General features: G+C 44.6%; 1 protein-coding gene across 4 annotated transcripts in view; it reads left to right on the top strand.

Annotated features, from left to right (window-relative positions):
- The window catches only part of DENND1A (DENN domain containing 1A), a 1,299,692-nt gene that overhangs the window by 762,028 nt on the left and 511,523 nt on the right, over positions 1–26,141 (top strand). For all 4 annotated transcript variants that reach the window (XM_063936848.1, XM_063936849.1, XM_063936850.1 and 1 more), the window contains exon 11: positions 23,950–23,995. In XM_063936848.1, coding sequence (XP_063792918.1) covers positions 23,950–23,995 — 46 coding nt within the window. The remainder of the gene's footprint in view (positions 1–23,949; positions 23,996–26,141) is intronic.

Here is a 26,141-nt window from a genome sequence, read left to right as displayed (position 1 = left end):
AAATGTTTTTAAATTTACCCCCTTGTTTCAATAATAAAACATTTTATGTTCACCTGGTTAGTACTTTGTTGGGCCACCGATTGCCCTCAATATGTCTTGAATCCTTGTAGGCATGAATTGTAAGAACAGTTTGTACGTTTCATGGGAAGTATTACCCAAATGTGACGAACTGTATTTTTCTGACGTCCTAGTGGATGCTGGGTACTCCGTAAGGACCATGGGGTATAGACGGGCTCCGCAGGAGACTGGGCATTCTAAAAGAAAGATTAGGTACTAACTGGTGTGCACTGGCTCCTCCCTCTATGCCCCTCCTCCAGACCTCAGTTAGAATCTGTGCCCGGCCCGAGCTGGTTGCACACTAGGGGCTCTACTGAGCTTCTAGAAAAAGAAAGTATTTGTTAGGTTTTTTATTTTCAGTGAGATCTGCTGGCAACAGACTCACTGCTACGAGGGACTGAGGGGAGAGAAGCGAACCTACCTGCTTGCAGCTAGCTTGGGCTTCTAAGGCTACTGGACACCATTAGCTCCAGAGGGATCGAACACAGGGCCCGACCTCGATCGTCCGGTCCCGGAGCCGCGCCGCCGTCCCCCTTGCAGAGCCAGAAGACAGAAGAGAATCCTGAAAATCGGTGGCTGAAGACTTCGGTCTTCATTAAGGTAGCGCACAGCACTGCAGCTGTGCGCCATTGCTCCCTATGCACACCACACACTCCGGTCACTGATGGGTGCAGGGCGCTGGGGGGGGGGGCGCCCTGGGCAGCAATTAGAGTACCTTACATGGCTAATTGACACATAATGCAGCTTTTAAGCTGTATATGTGCATAATCCCCCGCCATTATACAGATAAAAAAGCGGGAGAAGTCCGCCGAAAAAGGGGCGGGGCTATCTTCCTCAGCACACCGGCGCCATTTTTCTCTTCACAGCTCCGCTGGAAGACAGCTCCCCAGGCTCTCCCCTGCAGTTTCCAGGCATCAAGGGTAAAAAAGAGAGGGGAGGCACTAAATTTAGGCGCAAACTATATATAAAAGCAGCTATAGGGAAAATCGCTTTTGTTAGTGTAAATCCCTGATTATATAGCGCTGTGGTGTGTGCTGGCATACTCTCTCTCTGTCTCCCCAAAGGACTTTGTGGGGTCCTGTCCTCAGTCAGAGCATTCCCTGTGTGTGTGTGTGCGGTGTGTCAATTCGGCTGTGTCGACATGTTTGATGAGGACGCTTATGTGGAGGCGGAGCAGGTGCCGATAAGTGTGATGTCGCCCCCTGCGGGGCCGACACCTGAGTGGATGGATATGTGGAAGGTATTAACCGACAGTGTCAACTCCTTGCATAAAAGGTTCGATGACGCAGCTTTGGGACAGCCGGCATCTCAGCCCGCGCCTGCCCAGGCATCTCAGAGGCCATCAGGGGCTCAAAAACGCCCGCTACCTCAGATGGCAGACACAGATGTCGACACGGAGTCTGACTCCAGTGTCGACGAGGATGAGACAAATGTACAATCCACAAGGGCCATCCGATGTATGATTACGGCAATTAGTAATGTGTTGCACATTTCTGACATTAACCCGGTTACCACAAAAAAGGGTATTATGTTTGGGGAGAAAAAGCAGCCAGTGACTTTTCCCCCATCTGATGAGTTAAATGAATTGTGTGAAGAAGCGTGGTGTTCCCCAGATAAGAAACTAGTGATTTCTAAACGGTTACTAATGGCGTACCCTTTCCCGCCAACGGATAGGTTACGCTGGGAGACATCCCCTAGGGTGGACAAGGCGCTCACACGCTTATCAAAAAAGGTGGCACTGCCGTCTCAGGATACGGCCGCCTTAAAGGAGCCTGCAGATAGAAAGCAGGAGGCTATCCTGAAGTCTGTGTATACACACTCAGGTACTATACTGAGACCTGCTATTGCTTCAGCATGGATGTGTAGTGCTGCAGCAGCATGGTCTAATTCCCTGTCAGATAACATTGATTCCCTTGACAGAGTTACTATTTTGCTAACTATAGAGCATATTAAAGACGTAGTCTTATATATGAGAGATGCACAGAGGGACATTTGCCGGCTGACATCTAGAATTAATGCAATGTCCATTTCTGCCAGGAGAGTATTATGGACTCGGCAGTGGACAGGTGATGCTGATTCTAAAAGGCACATGGAAGTTTTGCCTTATAAGGGTGAGGAATTGTTTGGGGACGGTCTCTCGGACCTCGTGTCCACAGCAACAGCTGGGACATCGACTTTTTTACCTCAGGTCCCCTCACAGCCTAAGAAAGCACCGTATTATCAAGTACAGTCCTTTCGGCCTCAGAAAGGCAAGCGGGTCAGAGGCGCGTCCTTTCTGCCCAGAGGGAAAAAGCTGCACCAGACAGCCAGTTCCCAGGAACAAATATCCTCCCCTGCTTCCACTAAGTCCACCGCATGACGCTGGGGCTCCACAGGTGGAGCCAGGTGCGGTGGGGGGCCGTCTCCGGAACTTCAGCGACCAGTGGGTTCGCTCACAGGTGGATCTCTGGACTCTACAGGTATCTCAGGGATACAAGCTGGAGTTCGAGACGTCTCCCCCTCGCCGTTACCTCAAATCAGCCTTGCCTGCTACTCCCAAGGAAAGGGAGGTAGTACTGGCGGCAATTCACAAGCTGTACCTCCAGCAGGTGATAATCAAAGTTCCTCTCCTTCAACAGGGACGAGGTTACTATTCCACAATGTTTGTAATACCGAAACCAGACGGTTCGGTGAGACCCATTCTAAAATTGAAATCCTTGAACACTTATATAAGGAAGTTCAAGTTCAAAATAGAATCGCTCAGGGCGGTTATTGCAAGCCTGGAAGCGGGGGATATTATGGTGTCACTGGACATCATGGATGCTTACCTTCATGTCCCCATTTACCCACCTCACCAGGAGTACCTCAGGGTTGTGGTACAGAACTGCCATTACCAATTCCAGACGTTGCCGTTTGGTCTGTCCACGGCACCGAGGGTGTGTTCCAAGTTAATGGCCAAAATGATGATACTCCTTCGAAAGAAGGGAGTTATAATTATCCCGTACTTGGAAGATCTCCTTATAAAGGTGAGGTCCAAGGAGCAGTCGTTGATCGGAGTAGCACTATCTCAGGAAGTGCTACAACAGCACGGCTGGATTCTGAATATCCCAAAGTCGCAGCGGGTTCCTACGACGCGTCTGCTGATATTGGGCATGTTTCTGGACACAGAACAGAAGAAGGTGTTTCTCCCGGAGGTGAAGGCCAAGGAGTTGTCATCTCTGGTCAGAGACCTCCTGAAACCAAAACAGGTGTCGGTGCACCATTGCACGCGAGTCCTGGAAAAGATGGTAGCTTCTTACGAAGCAATTCCCTTCGGCAGGTTCCATACAAGGAATTTTCAGTGGGACCTGTTAGACAAGTGAGGATCGCATCTTCAGATGCATTGGCTGATCACCCTGTCCCCGAGGGCCAGGGGGTGTCTCTGCTGTGGTGGCTGCAGAGTGCTCATCTTCTCGAGGGCCGCAGATTCGGCATTCAGGACGGGGTCCTGGTGACCACAGATGCAAGCCTCCGAGGTTGGGGAGCAGTCACTCAGGGAAGAAACTTCCAAGGACAATGGTCGAGTCAGGAGACTTCCCTACACATAAATATTCTGGACCTAAGGGCCATTTACAATGCCCTAAGGCAAGCAGAACCCCTGCTTCAAAACCAGCCGGTGCTGATTCAGTCAGACAACATCACGGCTGTCGCCCATGTAAACCGACAAAGCGGCACAAGAAGCAGGATGGCGTTGGCAGTAGCCACAAGGATTCTCCGATGGGCGGAGTATCACGTGCTAACACTGTCAGCAGTGTTCATTCCGGGTGTTGAAAACTAGGAAGCAGACTTCCTCAGCAGGCACGACCTCCACCCGGGAGAGTGGGGACTTCATCCAGAAGTCTTCACGCAGATTGTGAACCGTTGGGAACGGCCACAGGTGGACATGATGGCGTCCCGCCTCAACAAAAAGCTAAAAAAGTATTGCGCCAGGTCAAAAGACCCTCAGGCGTTAGCTGTGGACGCACTAGTGACACCGTGGGTGTACCAGTCGGTTTATGTGTTCCCTCCTCTTCCTCTCATACCCAAGGTACTGAGGATAGTAAGTAAGAGAGGAGTAAGAACTATACTCGTAGTTCCGGATTGGCCAAGAAGAACTTGGTACCCAGAACTACAAGAAATGATCTCGGAGGACCCATGGCCTCTGTCTCTCAGACAGGACCTGCTACTGCAGGGGCCCTGTCTGTTCCAAGACTTACCGCGGCTGCGTTTGAAGGCTTGACGGTTGAACGCCGGATCCTAACGGAAAAGGGCGTTCCAGATGAAGTGATTCCTACGCTGTTAAAGGCTAGGAAAGACGCTGCCTGAAGTTCAGAAGTTTGTTAAGGGAGTGCTGCATATTCAGCCCCCTTTTGTGCCCCCAGTGGCACCTTGGGATTTCAACGTTGTGTTGGATTTCCTAAAATCACATTGGTTTGAGCCACTTCAGACCGTGGAGTTGAAATATCTCACGTGGAAAGTGGTCATGCTTTTGGCCTTGGCTTCGGCTAGGCGTGTGTCAGAATTGGCGGTTTTGTCATGTAAAAGCCCCTATCTGATCTTCCATATGGACAGGGCAGAATTGAGGACTCGTCCCCAATTTCTCCCTAAGGTGGTATCAGCGTTCCATTTGAACCAACCTATTGTGGTGCCTGCGGCTACTCGGGACTTGGAGGCTTCCAAGTTGCTGGATGTAGTCCGGGCCCTGAAAATCTATGTTTCCAGGACGGCTAGAGTCAGAAAAACTGACTCGCTGTTTATCCTGCATGCACCCAACAAGCTGGGTGCTCCTGCTTCAAAGCAGACTATTGCTCGCTGGATCTGTTGCACGATTCAACTTGCACATTCTGCGGCTGGACTGCCGCATCCGAAATCAGTAAAAGCCCATTCCACGAGGAAGGGGGCTCTTCTTGGGCGGCTGCCCAAGGGGTCTCGGCATTACAACTTTGCCGAGCTGCTACCTGGTCGGGGTCAAACACGTTTGCAAAACTCTACAAGTTTGATACCCTGGCTGAGGAGGACCTTGAGTTTGCTCATGCGGTGCTGCAGAGTCATCCGCACTCTCCCGCCCGTTTGGGAGCTTTGGTATAATCCCCATGGTCCTTACTGAGTACCCAGCATCCACTAGGACGTCAGAGAAAATAAGAATTTACTCACCGGTAATTCTATTTCTCGTAGTCCGTAGTGGATGCTGGGAGCCCGTCCCAAGTGCGGATTTTCTGCAATACTTGTATATAGTTATTGCTTAACTAAAGGGTTATTGTTATGAGCCATCTGTTCAGTGAGGCTCAGTTGTTATTCATACTGTTAACTGGGTATAGTTATCACGAGTTGTACGGTGTGATTGGTGTGGCTGGTATGAGTCTTACCCTGGATTCCAAATCCTTTCCTTGTAGTGTCAGCTCTTCCGGGCACCGTTTCCTTAACTGAGGTCTGGAGGAGGGGCATAGAGGGAGGAGCCAGTGCACACCAGATAGTACCTAATCTTTCTTTTAAAGTGCCCAGTCTCCTGCGGAGCCCGTCTATTCCCCATGGTCCTTACGGAGTACCCAGCATCCACTACGGACTACAAGAAATAGAATTACCGGTGAGTAAATTCTTATTTTTCCAGTTATGAAGGTTTGATGAAGGTTTGTGCTGTTGTCTCCATATCCTCACACTGCCATCTGCATGGTGTCATTGAAAGCGTGATTCATCCTACCACATGACCTGTTTCCAGTCAATACTGCCCATTTCTGGGTTCCTGAGCACACCGGAGGCATTGTATCCTGTTTACTGCAGATAGTAATGGCATACGGATCTCCTGCTGCTTCTGTAGCCCATACATTGTAATGTGAGGTGTTCTGCTTGTTGAGAGGCCATCTGAATTGGTCCCTGATTCAGGTTATACGTGATTTGATGCACTGCTGTCCAGCAACGACCACAGGCCCTGTGCTCAGATCCAGTTTTTTGTCTGCTGCTCTACTCTTTGTACACGATTGGCAACTGTCACCCTCAAACAATCCACCAGTGCAGCCACTTTGCAAATGCTTGCACTGCTGCTGCGAGCACAAACAACCATTCCACCTTCAAATTTTGTCAGATTGCGTTGTTTACCCATTATTCCACGAGTGATACACTTCGTTAGTCTCTGCATACCTTCGCCTTTACATTTTTATGCAAATTCAGTCATCCCACGTCAGCGTTTCTTCTGCAGCTGCTTTGCATAAAATCGCCCAGTGGTCATATTAATTTGGCCACTCAGTAGATATGTGTGCGTGATTCCTCATTAGATCACACAGTGGTAAATAATTTAAAATAAAACAGTCCTTGAAATTTATGCCACAAGTCTGACACATTTAGGACGCAGTGTATGGCTTTAGTCTTAAAGCCGTATAGCAGATCCAACTGACTTAGATGGTTTTGAGTCTCTCAGAATGACAGTCGCTCCACAAAAGAGGCAATTGATTGGCCGGCTTGAACAAGGCACACGTATTATGAAACATTGATTTTGCCAGTCATAACTGAGTAGGTTTCATGTGTCAAGCAGTGTTTTCATGTGTCAAGCAGACTTTTTTTTGTGTCACTGTTTATAGCATAAGCCTTGTATAAGCAATGCAGAAGTGACAGGGGGGTTCCTACAAGAGATAACGTAGGTTCTATTACTGCAAGCTGAGATAGTAAATGTGGACTGACTCTGGACTTGTGGTCTGCATTCGCAGGAATTTAACCCTGTGAGGGCCGGTGGAGGTCCCGCCTCGTGCTAATGGCCTTGTTATAGCTCCCCGTGTTGTGGAGTGATGTACCCTCCGTCTCTCGCAGCAACATCCCTTACTTCACACAGTCAAATACAAAATATATGGCACCGAGTTCTGCAAATATATAAATGGTAAATAAATTGGTGTTAAATAGACACATCAGACAATTATCATGTGTGTGATTACAAGCTTAATTAAAGTTCAAGCCCTGAAAAAAGATAATCAGTTGTGTTTTTTTTAAAGCACAATTAGAGCCATCCTGATAATTGCAGGTTTCAGAATCGTACTTATATTAGCAATTTATGTAGCAGTTCTATTCTACCAATGCACAGGATAAAATACAGCCCGTAGGAGTCTATTGATGCGGTCTATCTATCCATTTATGTGTTCCTTGGGCCACATGACCCACATGTTTGCTTTGTCCACACCTGTGCTCCCAACAGCAGGGCCCGGACTTCACCCCTTTTAACATGTCTTTGTCAGGCAGTCAATGAATAGCTAATCTTCAAACCCCATGTTAAAAGCTATTGCAGCCCACACCGTTGTCCTGAAAACTCCTACCAGCATGCACCTGAAGCAAAGCTGGCAGCAGCAGCCTTTATGTGTTAATTACACATGCGAAGCCTATTATACAGAGAAAGGGTAACCTGCTGGCAGTGAAAATGAAGTGAATCTGCCCTTCCTGTGCAGTAAGTAAATTGAAGGTTCATTTCGACCGGAGATAATAGTTTTCAGATTCCATTTTGTGTATCTGCGACTCAGGGATGTACTTAACATTTAAATTATCAACGGGGGAACAAACATCCTTTAAATTTACATGTTTTAGACTTGGAGCACTCTTAAAATGCTAGTTATCCCCGCTGGCTCAATATCCAGCCCAACCAGTGCGGTTTCTGATAGAAGCTACTGGCCATTCCAGGGAATAGATATGATAAAGATATTAATACAGGTTGAGAATCCCATATCCAAATATTCCGAAATATGTTTTTTTTTTGCGTGAAATAGTGAAACCTTTGTTTTCTGATGGCTCAATGTACACAAACTTTGTTTAATACACAAAGTTATTAAAAATATTGTGTTAAATGACCTTCAGGCTGTGTGTATAAGGTGTATAAGAAACATAAATGAATTGTGTGAATGTAGATACACTTTGTTTAATGCACAGTTATTATAAATATTGGCTAAAATTACCTTCAGGCTGTGTGTATAAGGTGTATATGAAACATAAATGTATTCTGTATTTAGACTTGGGTCCCATCGCCATGATATCTCACTATGGTATGCAATTATTCCAAAATACGGAAAAATCCAATATCCAAAATACTTCTGGTCCCAAGCATTTTGGATAAGGGATACTCCGCCTGTATAGATGTATATTTCAGGAGGAAAGAAATGGCTGACGTTTCCAGGTGACAGACACTCCTAGCCTTTGAGGCTGACACTCAGTTTTGTATCTTTCACCTCATGACTATTTCTTATTAATGACTTAACTTTGCTGAATGAGTGCTTAAACAGTTAAACAGACAAAATGATTAATCATTTAAATGTATGAGAATAATCCCTTCTAATTGTGAAAGTGATTAATCATCATGAGACTGAAAAGAAAGGGTTCAGTATGATTTGTCTACATATATAATGTTGACAATCTTAATGCAGGCTCAAGAATATTGACATGTTTAAAATGTCGACCACTAACCCTAAGATTTCTAGGGGTAAATTTACTAAAGCTTTAAAATAGACTTATGGTGCCCATAGCAACCAATCAGATGCTGTCTATCATTTCTCTGTTGTCTTTTTAGAAAATGATAGACAGCATCTGATTGGTTGCTATGGGCAACATCACTAATTATCTATTTCAGATGCTTTAGTAAAGTTACCCCCTATTGTCAACATTATGACTAAATAGATATACTGTATGTTGACATTTTAATCATATCGACATGATACAATTTGACATTGTGTTGCCATTATACAGTAATGACTACCGCAGTATATAGTCATTGTCGACATAATGACTCCATACTTAATATAACCCATGCAGTCCGACCCCAAGGTTTGAACTATTGTATAATTTGCAGTTAGGTTGTATTTTATTTTTATTTTTAAATTCTTAGTTCTTGAATACCAATATTACTTTTCTTTAATTAAACAAATTACGATTTAGCTAGTAAAATATATTACAGTTATTCGGCAATGAACTCAAACAGATTAAATGCCAAGCTAATTGGACTGTACTTGCAAGCAAAATAACTAATATAATATGGTAATAGAATTATAGAATTCTCTTTCTGAAAGCACAGCAAGTTTCTTTAAGACCCTTCCATGACATAATATATTCCCAGTAATATTCATTGCTCATTGTATAATTTTGTATGGCTGATGTACATGCTGCTTAAACCAAACCCCGCAGACTTTTCTTTCTGCTTTGCAAGAAATGTATGGTGTGCATTGTTATATAATCTGTCAAAGGGAACCGCAAGAATTAAACAGCTATGACACCGTATTCAGATCCTTCCTTCTGAAACACGGGTGAAGAATGCGTTTTTGACACCGGAGCATTGTGAGCGCTTCTTTACACTCTGGTTTCCTTGGTGCCCTTGCCGGATTTCTCCCAAGCTTTGCATGGCTTTTCTGGGCCTCTGATCTATTAAAAAAAAAAAAAAAAACTATTTCACGTTTCTTTAAAATCCAGCTCTTCATCTGTTTCATGTTGGCTTTTATTGAAATGAATAGAATCTCTCACATTTGTTGCATCTTTTCAGGGTGCTGTGTCTGGGAGATATACCAAGTCTCTTATAGGTCATTTTAGGTGTCAGCAACCCGAGAAAAACATCCATTTTTTTCTATTATACAAACTGTTTCTTAGTGCTTGTACATTTTTTTTTCTTTTGTTAGAAAGGATTATTCCCTTTTTTTTCTTCTTCTCCCTGTCCTTCATTAAATAAAAATCAGCTTTGCGAGCATTAGATGTCATCTGTGATTGTCTGAATTATTGTCGCTGGTTCACAGTAATTAACACTTTTAGCAAGATTCATCATAGCCTGCTGGCCTCTGACAGTGAAACGATGAAGGGATTATTTGGGTTTGGGGGTTGGGCAGGTGATTGGACAGTATTTGTGATTTGCATTGGTGATGGGCTTTTGTACTATGTAAGTGGCATATGCAGGCTCTACAAAGGAGATTTGAAGTTAAACATATATCCGGCCGTCCAATATGCCATTTTATGTGTGTCTTGTTGATTCTTGCATCTGTGATGCACATACCAAAAAAGGGTAAATCATGAAACAATTCATGCGGGGCGTATAACATTTAGCCCTGTGTAGTGATAGTGAATGCTTTTCCTGCTTACCATTGTCACTGTGCTGCTATGTATTCATACTCTGGTATTAACAAAATACAGCTAAGGTACTGAAAAGTGGCATTCATGTAATTTGTTAAACTAAAATGTATCAATGTGCAGGTCATATAGATAATCATCTATTTTGGTTGGTACAGTTTGAACCAACCTCTGTCCTGCAGTGTTTGCAACCTCTGTCCTTCACAGTGGAAGGGCGGGGAAATGTCTTATCCGCAGAGGAGGAAAGCAGATATTGTGTGGTCCTACACTGTGAACAATTTCATCGTTTATGGCCACGATTTCCGATGGGTTTCAGGGTGTCAAATCAGTCATTTTACTTTGTCTGACAATTTATGCTCAGCACAAAGCTACAGTTGTTGGCTAATAGATTTATTTTTTTACCTCGGTCTCAATGTCTGACACTTTGGTGCTGTAAAACAGGAAGTTTGCTATCAATAATCAGATGGTCATGAAACAAAACTATTTACAGGTCCATCTAGTTTTTTAATAACTAGTCCACCTTTCAATTCATCACTTTCCATTGTTTCTCCTAATTTTACGGATTCAATTTAACTAGCTGGGATGGCTTAGTACCCCAAAAAATACGTGTCCAGGGTGAAAAAAGGGTGAGATGATGTGGCGTTGCCAGCGTTTCAATGCCATTGCATACTTAATTGAATCAACCCCTTAAATGCAGTGTTGCCTACCCTCCTGCATCTTGCGGGATTCTCCCACTTCATTCTCTAGTCTCCTGCTGCCCTGAGTTGTAAATCAAAACCCCAGCATTTTTTGGGTTCTTCACTGCAGCTCAACTTAGCCTGCCAGTGGACTAACAAGGAGCTGCTGAGCAAAGACAGGGATTTTCTGCAGTAACTGTGCTGCTGTCCTTGCTCATGAGCCCTTTGGTGGTACCCCAGCAGGATGGTCACAGCTCCTCTTACTGTAAATCTATGTTACAGACTCTGCTGCTGCTACTTCCAGTGTCCGCAGTGACTGAGGGTAAGAATTTTTATTCGTAATCTTTAGTTATAATACAAGGGAAGATATTACTCACAGTGTGAGTGAAAATAGAAGTTCAAAACAAAGAGCTTTTTGTTGTTGCTTTTTTTACCAAAAGATGATCATTACAGTAAGTCTGTAATTTCATATCAACAGTATTAAGGTAAATATACTGTAGGTTCAAAAGCAGTTGAACAATATATAGACGTGTCCTCATACATCCATCCTCAATACGCTACGCAGCTGGAGATGCCTTGTGTAAGTGAGCCTCCAGTTCCAGTGCAACTCTGCTAACGTCAAGTATCTTCCACCCGACCCCCCCTGCGGAGATGCATCTTATTCGCATCGCTATGTGAATAATACACACAAGCAGACTCTGCTGATTAAAATGATCTGTGGTCTATTCTGTGTGTGATTGCAGCTTTTACTAAGGCCAAAAATACTGAACAACTTATTTTTATACTGTCATTTAGATTTCAGCTAGGTTTCTCCCCACCCAACTCTTTTTAATTCTCTGCACATTTAAAATTTTCCCCACCTGCAGATCAACAGGTGCCAATGTGCTTTGCTCCCAACTTTGAATCAGTCCTTACAATTGTTCATCCTTGGGACAGAAGAGACAGAAGCCCACACACCTGCCCATCTGCCCTCCTGGCTGCATAGCAATCCTGAGGTTCCTTTAATTGTGGTGGCTGATGGTGCCTTTGCTGCAGGCAAACCTGATATCCCACCACAATCTAAAGTTGTTATTCCACTACCTTACGTATTAGGTGATCGCTACACTTTTCCTTCTGTATCATGTCGTATGTTATTTGTTTGTGTCATTATTCCCTCAAGATACAGTGCTGCTCAATATATTGGAGCCTTATAAATACTATCAAATGCTATCAAAACTAACAAAACGGATCTCCTTCAGGCTGTGTTTATACCATTGTCATAATCCTTCATGTACTGCATTAAATAATCTTTAAAATCCTGAAAATTATATTGATCTTTTCCGAGATGTTCTCGTAGTGTTTATGCTTTTGCAGTTTTCGCATTAGCAGTTGGAAAGGTGGAACAGTTCACGTGTGCTTAGTTGCAAACAGGGTAAAATAACTCATGATGCCTGGATTGATCCCATCAATACACCATGCAAGAGATCGAACATTGATAGATTTCCAATGTCCGTCCCTAATTCAATTCCTTGAAATCATCTATGCAATCAAGGTTAAGGCCATGAAAATGATAACAGATCGGATAAATGGTTTTCAGGTAGCGCACTGGTCCTTTCTGCTTAGACTTTGCAAATTAAACCATAAGAATATGGAGAGCGTTCACTACCTGATATTACTCAGTTTCACTAATGCGGCTAGTAGCATTAGTGATTATCATTTACTGTTATGTGTTTATTTTTGCTGGCGCTAGATTTTGACAAAAAGCAACACAGTATAAAGTTAAGTACTAAAGCATATAAATCCGTTAGTTGGCATTGAAAATACTGGAGAAAATGGAATTAAATTACTTTTGGTACATATTAAATCATTTTTACTCTCTTCTGGCAATTTTATCTATGAGTTATGAGATTGTCTTGTTCAACCAGATGTGGAAGTTCATATTCTATGTTATAGTAACACTATTATACAACAGTTCAAGGTCATACTGGCCAAAAGGGGTACAGGGGAAATCCCCGGTGGGAAAATTATACATGCTCACTCTACTAGAAAGTCAGTTACCAGATAGAGCAGGAACATGGATGACCATGGGTGCTTGGTTTGTTCTATAAAAACTACACCAAGATTCGCTCTCCCTGCCAATCAGTTGGGTAAACAGATCTAAAGTTTTCTTGTGTGAACGTATGCGCAGCGCGATTGTGACTAGCCGTGCATGCGTGCAACCTGTAAACTGGAACGTATGCACCCATGCAATCATATATATCGCGGGTGCGTACACAGTGCATGGTCGTGAGCATGCTAGTCACTGTAATTAACACAATTGGCGCGGATAGCGGCAAAGCTGACGGAGGGCACATCTGTATAAATGGGCCCAGACAATTCCCTATATTATCCATTTTGTCTGCAGACTAATGGCTACTACAGGGCATGGTCTGGTTGGCTGTCCACACCCCTTAAGCGGTATCCTGGTAGGCCTTTCGTGCTCCCAGGGTTGGACTGGCCCACAGGAGCACAGGGGAAACTCTCGGTGGGCCCTATTGCCTGGGGGCCCTCCTCATCCTCTAGGGATCAGGTTCCAGACTGTGCACTTGAAGTATACATTATACATATGTTACCTTATTCTGCGCAGGACTACAGGAGTATTTTCTGCAGTGCATTTCTGGTAATAATCTGCTACATTATCATGCATGCACTAGCAGTATTTACAATATATATTTATCAAGGGGACCAGACCATGCACTCTCTACTTCTTAGGCAAACCAATCTGGCGAACAGCCACAACCCTCTGGAGACTGGCCACAGCCCTAAACATGGTGCCATACCAGAGTGTTCCCCCAGTGGGTCTTTCATGCACCAGTCCGACGCTGCATGCTCCAGTCTGACACTGCAACAATTTAATTCCCAAAACAGTCATATATCAACCAAATAGAGTCATGCAACAGCTGTATTAAAGAATATACAGGTTGAGTATCCCTTATCCAAAATGCTTGGGACCAGAGGTATTTTGGATATCGGATTTTTCCGTATTTTGGAATAATTGCATACCATAATGAGATATCATGGCACTGGGACCTAAATCTAAGCACAGAATGCATTTATGTTTTATATGCACCTTATACACACAGCCTGAAGGTAATTTTAGCCAATATTTTTTATAACTTTGTGCATTAAACAAAGTGTGTCTACATTCACACAATTAATTTATGTTTCATATACACCTCATATACACAGTCTGAAGGTCAGTTAATACAATATTTTTAATAACTGTGTGTATTAAACAAAGTTTGTGTACATTGAGCCATCAGAAAACAAAAGTTTCACTATCTCACTCTCAATCAAAATAGTCCGTATTTCGGAATATTCAGTATTTCGGATATTTGGATATGGGATACTCAACCTGTATAGTCTTTGTACCCCAGTACCCTATTCACCAATCTCATGTGTTGTCTTGCAGGCCCTGAACTGTAACCAGCAATAAAAACAATAGGCTTTAGACTTCTTGTGAATGGTACAACTTTGTATTCATACCTCAATGAACCAGTTAAACCAAATCTGTAACATTAAAATGTAAATGTATTATTTGTAATCTAAATATGGCTCTCTGTGGAATACCTTTAATGTGCAGCACTGAACACAAGAGCTCATTTGTCGACAGCAGATTTCAACACTTGTGACATTGTAATTAAACACATTATACTTCCCTGTCTATGTCTTGATTAGCTGTAGATCGCATAAAGATCGACATGGTGCTGTTAATTAAATTTCTCAGATATGACTTTATATATACTGTGTGTCAGCTTGTGCTTTGGACACATTATTAAAGGGTTGGTTAGTGCTTCACTCCTTTGGCTGCTCTTTATTAGACTGACCGTGAGTTTGGTTCAGAGATTTGCTAAGATTTTCTGCCATATGCATCAACCTTTGTATTTTTAACATTCAAGAAACTACACTTCTGCAGTCAATTGATTGGGAGCAAATTCATTGCACGGTACACTGGAAGTGTTGGTAAGGCCATATTGAGTATTGCCAATGGAACCAATTCAAAAGAAAATATGTAAAATGCAAATAGTGCTGTATTGTATTCATATTCTTTGCCATCAGCTGTTACTTGCCAGGTATGGACCAGGTACTAGTACTAATCTAGTAAGTCATTCAACGTGTATGAAGTTTTAATTCAGTTAAATGTGACGTACAGTATATAGGGGTGTAGTATGGTATGCCGGCCGCCGACATACCGACAACATGGCGAGCGCAAATGAGACCCTTGCGGGCACGGTGGCGCGCTATGTGCACCATGCTATTTATTCTCCCTCCAGGGGGTTCCCCAAGAGGGAGAAAAAGTGTCGGTATGCCGGCGTCGGTATACTGTGCGCCGGGATCCCGACAGCCGGCAAACTGAAGACCACCCGTATATAGGGTAGCACAACATTTGGCATGTTACTGACCACCCCTAAGGGGGTGCGATGTCAAATGTACAATGTAGGGGTGATGTTGGCATTCAAACAACGCATTGGCACTGCAGTGCATTTAACTGAATTGCTCTCTTTTTTTGGAAAGTACTCCTTAATTGTTCATTTAACAGAAAACTGTATTATTTTCAGTTTTGTGTATAATATCTCAAGTTATAGCCTATCTATAAAAGGTATGTAACCTTTGGGAATTTCATTCCATTTTAAAAAATCTTCAAAACGTGATTCTCATTTTTGGATGGACTTATGAATTGCTGGGAGGGAGAATTGCCCATGTCCCTGGGAATCACCCCACAATAAATACTTAGGGGGATATCCAATTAGCCCCGAATTAGCCCCGGTAAAACATCAGGTGCGAAAAACATATGTTTCCCGATGTTTCACCAATTTATTTATTTTTTTAAATCCTAATAAATCACCTATCCTAATGGATCGCCTGTAAAAAAAAAAAGCACTTTCTCCAGAAAACATACAGGTTCCGTGAAACCTGTGTGTTTTGGTGAGAAACAGCCTCGTATTCGCTTGAAAACAGGGCTGTTTCCGGGGATTTGGTTTCGCCTGAGGCAGGCGAAACAAAATCCCAGAGGAGCGGCGGCAACCTGCAGTGTTCCATGCCCGCTGCAGCAGCAGGCTGGGTCTGTACTGAGGGTGCCGCAGCCCGAGAGCCGGCACTCTGTGCCGAGACCCCCGGCGGGGCTAATTGGATATCCCCCTTATATGTGTAGCTGTTTGGCACTGCAAATTCTGTTCCAGTTAGGAAACAGGGCACATTCCAGGCACATTGTGGACCCACTGGTCAAATACAGGACATTAAAGAAGCATAAATTCAAGAATAGTATGAAGTAAGGCATATAAATTAGACAGAAGACAATGGGCCTGTCAGGGTCTGTGATTGGTTTGCGTGACAGTGGGCAAGGTGTTGGTACTGCTGGAGGGTGTATAGAGAAAACTAGGAGATCTGAGAAAGTTCTTCTTCATAAGAAAGAAATATTTATTACCGCCAGGATACAGGTGGAAGACACAGCAACAGGTCTCTGTTTACCAGCAGAGCTGGTGAATATGATCAGTAGAATTGTCGGAGTGTCAGCTGATATTGGTATGTAATCCTGTTTCCATGTATATGTACTAGTTAGTGGGTAGCATAGCGGAGGAGGTCCATTAATGTAGACGAGATACTGCAGGCCCAGGAGATGGCTGGCCTGAGCAGGATGATGATTGCCCACATACAGGGGAGAAACTGGAAACAATCTTTATGCACAGATGAACTGTGGATAGCTCTCAACTGTAATGCAGTAGAATGATGTAGCCCCTCTGGCAGATGTAGGCAGCAGGAAACAGACTGGGATCTATAGTGCGCTGCATCAGGAGCAGGCTGGTAATGTAGCTTACCGCTTCAACAAGAACAGACTAAGGGGGAGATTTACTAAGCAGTGAAAAGGGTAGAGAAGTGAGCCAGTGGTGAAGTTGGCCATGTCAACCAATCAGCTGCTTTATATAATTTTATAGTATGCAAATTATAAATATTACTTCAATGCTGATTGGTTGCCATGGGCAACTTCTCCACTGGCTCACTTCTCCATTCCTTACGCTGTTAATACCTCTCCCCCTAAGGCTTGTAGTGCTCTTTATAATATGAACAGTCTGATACTTGTAGTGCGCTGTATAACAGGAACAGGCTGAGACTGTAGTGCGCTGTATAACAGGAACAGGCTGAGACTGTAATGCACTGTATAACAGGAACAGGCTGAGACTGTAATGCACTGTATAACAGGAACAGGCTACAACTTGTAGTGCATACTTGCCTACGCTCCCAGAATGCCGGTAGGCTCCCTAAAATCGTGTGGTGCTCCCAGCCCCCTGGAAAGGTAGGCAAGTCTCCCACTTTCCCCTCCAGCCCCCCACCCCACCACCCCTCGTGCACCCACAGCAGAGCACAAGTGGGCATTCCGAGGGGGACCCAATGATGTTAATTGCGGCATCGTAGCTCTGCCCCCTCTATTCAGTGTTAGTTTTCTCAGCACTGTATAGTAAGGGGTGGAGCCATGATGACGCAGTCGTGATGCCATGCCCCCGAACAGCCCAATATCCCGCTGGCTTTGCCCCCAATGCAGCTACCACTGGTAGGGGGCAGCAAAGTAGGTAAGTATGTTGTAGTGCTCTGTATAAGACAGACTACAACTTGTAGTGCAGTGTATAACTGGAACAGACTGCAACTTGTAGCACACCAGTATACAGGAACAGGCTGAGACTTGCACTGTTGAACTGGAACAGACTGGGTTTTGTAGCGCATTGCTACAACTGTGGTGAATGCAGAACACAGCAGGACGTGCTGGAACTGAACCTGACACCGTAGCCGTAGGAAGCAACACTATGGAACCAATCTGACAGAACACAAAGGATCTGTAGAAGTTGCACTGGCTAGAAGAGGTGGGCCTGGAGGGACTTATTAGGGTGCCCTGGCTGTTGATTGGAGTCATGTGCTTTAATGCAGGAGAAATCGTGATCAGCTGACTTAGACCAAGATGGCAGCACCCATGTCCATCATGCTCAGCGCTTCTAGAAACAATGTCCTGCAGAACAGGTGGGTGTTGTACCACTATGAACCGGCATCGCGGTTCACACAGGTTCTCTTATTCCGATTTCTGATGGAGCATAATACTAAATCACATGTATTGTGATCGTAAATCTATCTGCCTGTGTTCTGAGTCAAACGCCTCAGGCCGCAAGTGCAACCATACTAGTAAAACCCCTTGCACCTACCCTGTTACAAGCAACAACAGCATTTGTGCTGCCGAGGTCCATTTCAGAGATAGGATCTCAATTGTTGGTGGTAAAGGAAGTTAACAATTCCAAAGTCCAAAGCCAGTGCACAGGTGATCAAGCTAGATTCGGGTAGAAATACAAAAGTGTAAATCAAAGCAGTTGTAACCAGAGTCATAATCATAGTCAAACACATATTATGGTCATAGTCCAGGGAAGCCAATAGTATCAGAGCAGGAGCAGCTAGATCCCAGGATAAACCAGAAAAACCAAGCCATTGTAACGCAGCAGGTCACAGGTCTCACTAGGAACATTAGTGTCTTTTCTCGCCTAAATGTGACATGCCCAATACTAGATGCAGTAAATACAAACTCTAGCTACATGTCCACAGGATGCTTTTCTTGAGCGCTAATATCCAGTTACCACCCAGTAACTCCCATTCAGCCGTCAGTGAGAAGCAACTGAGATGTGTACAACTCAGTCACTCGTAGCTTCTCTTAAGGTGCATACACACTGGGCGTTTTTGCACAGCGATGATCATGAACATCGCTGGCAGGAAAATAGCTCAGTGCATACACACTGAGCTATTATCCCTGTGTCCAGCGATGTTCACGGTGGGGGTGAAGCACTTTCCACAGTAGGAGACTGTGGAAAGTGCTTCGCTTGGCTGCTCAAACAGCTGACGGATGGCGGCGGCCAGCGATGATGCGGGAGCACGCATCAGCGCTCATCGCCTGGCCGTACACACTGGCCGAGTTTGAGCTCAAAGCGCCAAAAGTGAGCTACGTTGAGCTCAAAATTGGCTAGTGTGTATGGGCCTTTAGACTGGCTACACATCAGAAATATGTGTAGCCGGCCAATCTGGCGGACGAAGGGACCCTGCATCAGCAAGTGCAGGGAGGTGTCAATGGCGTAGCTACCACTGGTGCAGGGAGGCCAGCTGCTATGGGGCCCAGAGCTGAGAGGGGCACACCTTTCCTGTGGAAGTTACATGTATTATATACATTTTTCACCATTGGGTGATACATAGGGGGCCTTACTTTTGCTTTGGGGACTGCAATGTAGCTAGTTAGCGCCTGGACCTGCTCATTGTAATGTGGTATAAAATGTTAGATAATATGAACTGGGGCACTGTAATGTGGCACTATAGCAGTGATGGCTAACCTTGGCACGCCAACTGTTGTTGAACTACACATCCCAGCATGCCCTGCCTCAGTTTTAGCAAGGCCAAATAGCAAAACTGTAGCAGAGCATGCTGGGATGTGCAGTTCAACAACAGCTGGAGTGTTAAGGTTAGCCATCACTGCTCTATAGTGTGGCATACTATGAACTTGGGGCACTGTAATGTGACATAATATGTACTGGGGACACTGTCATAATGTTAATTGTGAGTACTGTGATGCATAATGTGTACTGGCAGCCCATCAATGTGACATAACGTGAACTAAAACACTACTATCGCTTCTCACTATGGGGGTAATTCAGAGTTGATCGCAGCAACAAATTTGTTAGTAGTTGGGCAAAACCATGTGCACTGCAGGGGAGGCAGATATAACATGTGCAGAGAGAGTTAGATTTGGGTGGGTTATTTTGTTTCTGTGCAGGGTAAATACTGGCCGCTTTATTTTTACACTGAAATTTAGATTTTAGTTTGAACACACCCCACCCAAATCTAACTTTCTCTGCTCATGTTATATTTGCCCCCCCCCCCCCCCCCCCCCCGCAGTGCACATGGTTTTGCCCAACTGCTAACAAATTTGCTGCTACGATCAACTCTGAATTAGGCCCTATGTACAGAAATAGCAGTGTTCAGATTTGCATCGATGCATACACACAGGCATGCGCATCGCAGCAGCAACTTGTTGCGCTGGGGTGTGAGTATTCACACCCACGATCGAATAATACATGCGCATGTACCTGCTAACATACAGTACACATGCATCGCTGCAAGCTACAATAGTGGCCCCTGCGGTGAAGCCTGCTGCATCTGTACTATTTTTCTGTCTTTTTCCTGCTAATGATAAGAGCAGGCTAGATTATTGTACTGTCATAGGCTCCTATGGCAGCGCTAAGTTACCCAGCTATTACTAAGCTGACATGTTACTTACCGCTAGCTGTAGGGGCGTATGTATGGGGACACACAGACGAGCATGTAGTTGAACACGCTGGCGGGGCATGTGACGCATAGGGCATTTGGGTCACATAGGGGAATATTGGGGGTAATTCCGAGTTGATCGCAGCAGGAAATTTTTTAGCAGTTGGGCAAAACCATGTGCACTGCAGGGGGAGCAGATATAACATGTGCAGAGAGAGTTAGATTTGGGTGGGTTATTTTGTTTCTGTGCAGGGTAAATACTGGCCGCTTTATTTTTACACTGAAATTTAGATTGCAGATTGAACTCACCGCACCCAAATCTATCTCTCTCTGCACATGTTATATCTGCCTCCCCTGCAGTGCACATGGTTTTGCCCAACTGCTAACAAAGTTCCTGCTGCGATCAACTCAGAATTACCCCCATTGTCCAATAGTATCCCCTTTAAAAAAAATAATAATTTGGTAGTCTGATTATTTTAGTCTGACGGTTTGTTTGTTTGTTTGTTTGTTTATTTATTATTATTTTTTTTTTCGTTTTTGTTGTTTTGGGGGTGGGGCAAATTACTGCCTTGCATCTGGTGAAGAAAATCCTAGTTTTGGCCCTGTTCACGGCACAGGTGTCTGGAAACATGCCAGAGACTAAAACCCCACTGCGCATGCGCAACAGTTTTTCCTCCCCGTGACTGCATTTCCGATGCGGGACTCCATAAGGGTAAGTAAAAAAAAAAAAAACATGGGTGCAGTGTGAGCACACATTGCACCCATTATGGAAACGTCAATGGTTAACTGTCTTCTCCAGTGCTAGCTTCGTCACCTCTAGCTGCAGTTATCTGCTTCTCCTCAGTGAAGCAGACTTCATTGTCCTATAACGCTAAGGATTGCATTTTTATGTGCAGTTGTATCATCGCATAAAGGGCCTAATTCTGAGTTGATTGCAGCAGCAAATTTGTTAGCAGATGACTAAAACCATGGGGGTCATTCCGAGTTGTTCGCTCGCAAGTGAATTTTAGCAGATTTGCTCATGCTAAGCCGCCGCCTACTGGGAGTGAATCTTAGCATCTTAAAATTGCGAACGATGTATTCGCAATATTGCGATTACACACCTCGTAGCAGTTTCTGAGTAGCTTCAGACTTACTCGGCATCTGCGATCATTTCACTGCTTGTCGTTCCTGGTTTGACGTCACAAACACACCCAGCGTTCGTCCAGACACTCCCCCGTTTCTCCAGCCACTCCTGCGTTTTTTCCGGAAATGGTAGCGTTTTTTTCCACACGCCCATAAAACGGCCTGTTTCCGCCCAGTAACACCCATTTCATGTCAATCACATTACGATCGCCAGAACGATGAAAATGCCGTGAGTAAAATTCCTAAGTGCATAGCAAATTTACTTGGCGCAGTCGCAGTGCGGACATTGCGCATGCGCATTAAGCGGAAAATCGCTGCGATGCGAAGATTTTTACCGAGCGAACAACTCGGAATGACCCCCCATGTGCACTGCATGGGGGACAGATATAACATGTGCAGAGAGAGTTAGATTTGGGTGGGGTGTATTCAAACTGAAATCTAAATTGCAGTGTAAAAATAAAGCAGCCAGTATTTACCCTGCACAGAAACAATATAACCCACCCAAATCTAACTCTCTCTGCACATGTTATATCTGGCCCCCTGCAGTGCACATGGTTTTGCCCAATTGCTAACAAACTTGCTGCTGCGATCAACTCAGAATTCCCCCCAAAGTACCTTCTAAAAAAGCCCTACTCCACAAATAATGAGTTACTGTGTGAGGGCGACACTGGTATATAACTGGTGAAGACAGAAAGTTGGCAGCTGGAAAAACTAAGAACCCATCTTGAATCTTAATAAGACCCCACATCCATTCTATTAGGTAAGAGTGTTGTAGGTGATTGTACCATCTGAAATGAACCTGACATTCAGATTCAAAGATATAAACCCAGTCATAAAAACAGTTTAAAAAAACCTAATTGCCGCATAAAAGCATTGCCATACCATACCTGCCAACTGTTTTCAAAACAAAATTGGGCCACACATAAGCCCCTCCTGTCCCATGATCTACCAAGCCAAGCCACACCCAGAGCCACAAAATAGTCTGCAAATCAGCACATTCCCATTAAAATAAGGATTGTTGTTATGCCACACACACCGTGCTTAATAACACAAGCTCTGCTGCTTTCCTCTCTGCTTCTTTTCTCGACAACAATGCATTAACTGTTTAATGTAAAACAGAGAATTGGTGATGTTGCCTATATCAACCAATGAGATGTTGTCTATCATTTTCTAAGAGGCAATAGAGAAATGATAGACCACATCTGATTGGTTGCTGTGGGCAACATCACCAGTTCTCTGCTTTAGAAGCTTTAGTGAATTAATTTACCCCTTAGGGCTGTTTCACACTAGCCGGTTTTCACCGGCTTGCAAAACAGCTGATCGGCTTTTTGCCTTGCAGTGTTTTCAGTGATATATGTAAACACACTGCTCCTTTCACACAGTACGGCCCCAGCCCGGCTGCAACCGGAAATATCCACTGAAAGGTCCGGCTGCCGGGACGGGCCGTCTTTGTAGGCAGAGAACCGTGTGTGTGAAGGGGAGCTTTCACACACAACTATTTTTGTAGCCACTGCTGCTGCGCATGCGCACAGCATTACACACGGCTCAAAGCCGTGGTGTAAAAAAAAGCCGGACGAAGTTTGTCCGGCTTTTTGCCATCGGGTGAAAACCGGGTAGTGTGGAACAGCCCATAGAGAGAGGTGCCGGGATGTGCGCAGACAAAAACATGAGGTCTCCCAGCAAAAGCAGCTTCTGTTGATTAAAATGATATGCAGCATGCCTGTATTCTGTGTGTGGCTGCGACTATATTTGCATACAAAATGCTATGCTACAGTGTGTTCTGAGCCATTTCACACACGCCGGTTTGTCCCGGCTGGCAAAAGCCGGACAGTTTTTTGCCGACCGACCCTGCCCTTTCACACACAACAGCTTCGAGCCTTGTTTAATGCTGCGCGCATGCACAGCAGCCGCAAAAATGCCATTATGTGTGAAAGAGGTAATTTGCACACTAAATCCACAGCCTTAAGGGAAGGCATGGCCACGGCCCAGCAGCCGTCCTATTCAGTGGATAGATCCGGCTGCAACACGGCAACCGGGCCGTGTCCTTGCCGTGTGAAAGGACCCATCGGGGCTGAGTATTCATTACAATCCCGGCACAGCAAAAAGTCATCCGGGAGTTTGCTGTGCCGTCTAGTGTGAAAGGGGCCTTACTGTCCCAGCTAATTCCTGGAGGAGATCTTTATGCATTTCTGCTGGTTGACTTTGCCTGTTCCCACCTAAAGTCATTATGCCATCATATTTTCTTTAGTCCATCCTTCATGTGTACATTACTTCACTTCATCAAGCAGCATAAAAACCCTCAATTAATTCAACATTTCTTGGTAGCTCAAACATTTCTATTACATGTAGATAAAATGTGTACCGTTCAGTGATGCTACAGAATCCATGTTACACACTGTTCTTTCCAACTGAACTCTTTCCAGTAATATTAATATCTTGTAGCGAATGCAGCATTTTATGAACATTAACGGTAATTTGGTTGTAGCTTCATTAACTTTACATCTTAATAAACAAATGTTCCCATTACCTATGAAGCTGTGATTTAGTCGGATTACACCACAGTAGCGGTTACGTAAGTGTCTGGATTTGGCTTTATGCAGCTGTACATACAGTACTTGTGTTTGATGAACAGAAGCTGATGTGTGGAATAAAAAACGCACGTGTGTTAACAATACAGAAATGTGTTTAATACTGATTATTTTTGTTTCTCCTCTTCCGGCAGCGCTCCAATGCCCTACCTCATAGGAATACACTCAAGCCTAATGGAGGTAGGTCGCTTTGTTCTATACTAAACGTGTTTTAATTTACATGTCAGTAATCATGTGTGTCAGTCACTGGCAGTTAGTGAGAAAGGGGTTAGTGAGCAGAAACAAATTCCAGAATAAGCTTAAATGGATCGAAGCAAGTTAAGGCCCCCATCCACTAGTCCGATTTGGTCAGTTTTCGACACATCTGACCGTCATATCTGAAGAGAAGTGTCACATCGGATGGCTCTTCCGATCCGATGCGCACTCCCGTGTCAGATGGGATCCGGTCTGAAGATCGACAGTGTCTAGGTCGACAATGTTTAGGTCGACCACTATAGGTCGACAGTCACTAGGTCGACATGGATGGAAGGTCGACAGGGTTTCTAGGTCGACATGTGCTAGGTCGACAGGTCTAAAGGTCGACATGAGTTTTTCACATTTTTTTTCTTTTTTTGAATTTTTTCATACTTAACGATCCACGTGGACTACGATTGGAACAGTAAAGTGTGCCGAGCGAAGCGGTAGTGGAGCGAAGGCACCATGCCCAAAGCATGGCGAGCGGACGCGGTGCACTAATTTGGAATCCCGGTCACTCTACGAAGAAAACGACACCCAAAAAAAAAATCATCATGTCGACCTTTAGACCTGTCGACCTAGCACATGTCGACCTAGAAAGCCTGTCGACCTTCCATCCATGTCGACCTAGTGACTGTCGACCTAGACACTGTCGATTTGATGAACCACACCCGTGTCAGTTATATCTGAACTACAGATCTCTGAGGCTGCCCCAATTATTTATCTGAATCTGAAGAAAACAGGTGCACATCGGAGTGTTTTTTTTTACTTCAGATGTATCTGATCAGATTCATCTGAAGCGTCACTTGACTGGCATCTCCCTGACCACTCCCACCCACCAAGAGGGGGAACAGCGGCAGCAGCAGCATCAGATCAATCGCATGTAGCATGTGTGCATCAGATATATCTGAAATGAATGTAATTAAAATTAAAGCCAGGGTCTGATCCAATTCCCGGGACGCTCCCGGGAGAGTTCAAGAGAAATCTGATGCTATCTGCAGTTCAGACAAGTCTGAGTAGTGGATGGCCACCTAGACATTACATGCCTGATCAACCAATAGGCTGCAGCCTGGAGCGCTGGTTCCTGGGGGTGCGTGGAGGGGCAGCACAATAGATTAATTAGGTTTCTTTTTTTTTCTTTTGTTTTAACCTCTAAGTGGTGATGATCATTTCTGCCATCGTCACTCATCTACCCTCTGCTGTCATTGCGGCCAGTCCCGGTTTTAAGGGGGTGGGCCCTGTCTGTCACTAACACCCAGGCTAAGATATGCAGGCAGCTGACAGCAAATCTGATGCTATTAGCTGCTTTAGGTGGTCATTCCGAGTTGATCGCTAGCTGCATTTGTTCTCAGCGTAGCGATCAGGCTAAAAAACGGCAGTTCTGCACATGCGGCGCAATACACACGCGCGACGTACGGGCACAACGAACAATGCAGTTTTGCACAGGGTCTAGCGATGCATTTCAGTCGTACTGGTTGCCGCAGAGTGATTGACATGAAGTGGGCGTTTCTGGGTGGCAAGTGACCGTTTTCAGTGAGTGTTCGGAAAAACGCAGGCGTGCCAGGAAAAACGCAGGCGTGGCTGGGCGAACGCTGGACGGGTGTGTGACATCACATCCGGAACTGAATAGTCTGAAGTGATCGCAAGCGCTTAGTAGGTTTTGAGCTACTCTGAAACGAGACAAAAAAATTTTGCAGGCGCTCTGCGATAAAAACGTTCGCACTTCTGCTAAGCTAAAATACACTCCCAGTGGGCGGCAGCATAGTGTTTGTACGGCTGCTAAAAACTGCTAGCGAGCGAACAACTCGGAATGACCCCCTTAGTGTGGTTCATACTCTTTAACTGGGTCTCGTGAGATTACCACATCTCACGAGATCAGGCTAAGCACACAGACTGCACCTGCAGCTAACAGCATCGCTTATGCTGCCGGCTGTAAAGACCTAAAGAAGTAAGAAGAAATACTATTTGTATCAGCAAACAATAATTGAATATGTGGTAAATTTTGAAACATAATTACAGATTTTTAGCTGAATATGAGCGAAAAAATTGGTGGTGGGGAAGGGGGGGCAGCCACTTCTGTATTAGCCTAGGG

This window comes from Pseudophryne corroboree, chromosome 8, assembly GCF_028390025.1.
Source record: "Pseudophryne corroboree isolate aPseCor3 chromosome 8, aPseCor3.hap2, whole genome shotgun sequence".
Taxonomy (NCBI): domain Eukaryota; kingdom Metazoa; phylum Chordata; class Amphibia; order Anura; family Myobatrachidae; genus Pseudophryne; species Pseudophryne corroboree.
The sequence above is the reverse complement of the archived record's forward strand: the minus strand, read 5'-3'. Positions and strand labels throughout refer to the sequence as shown.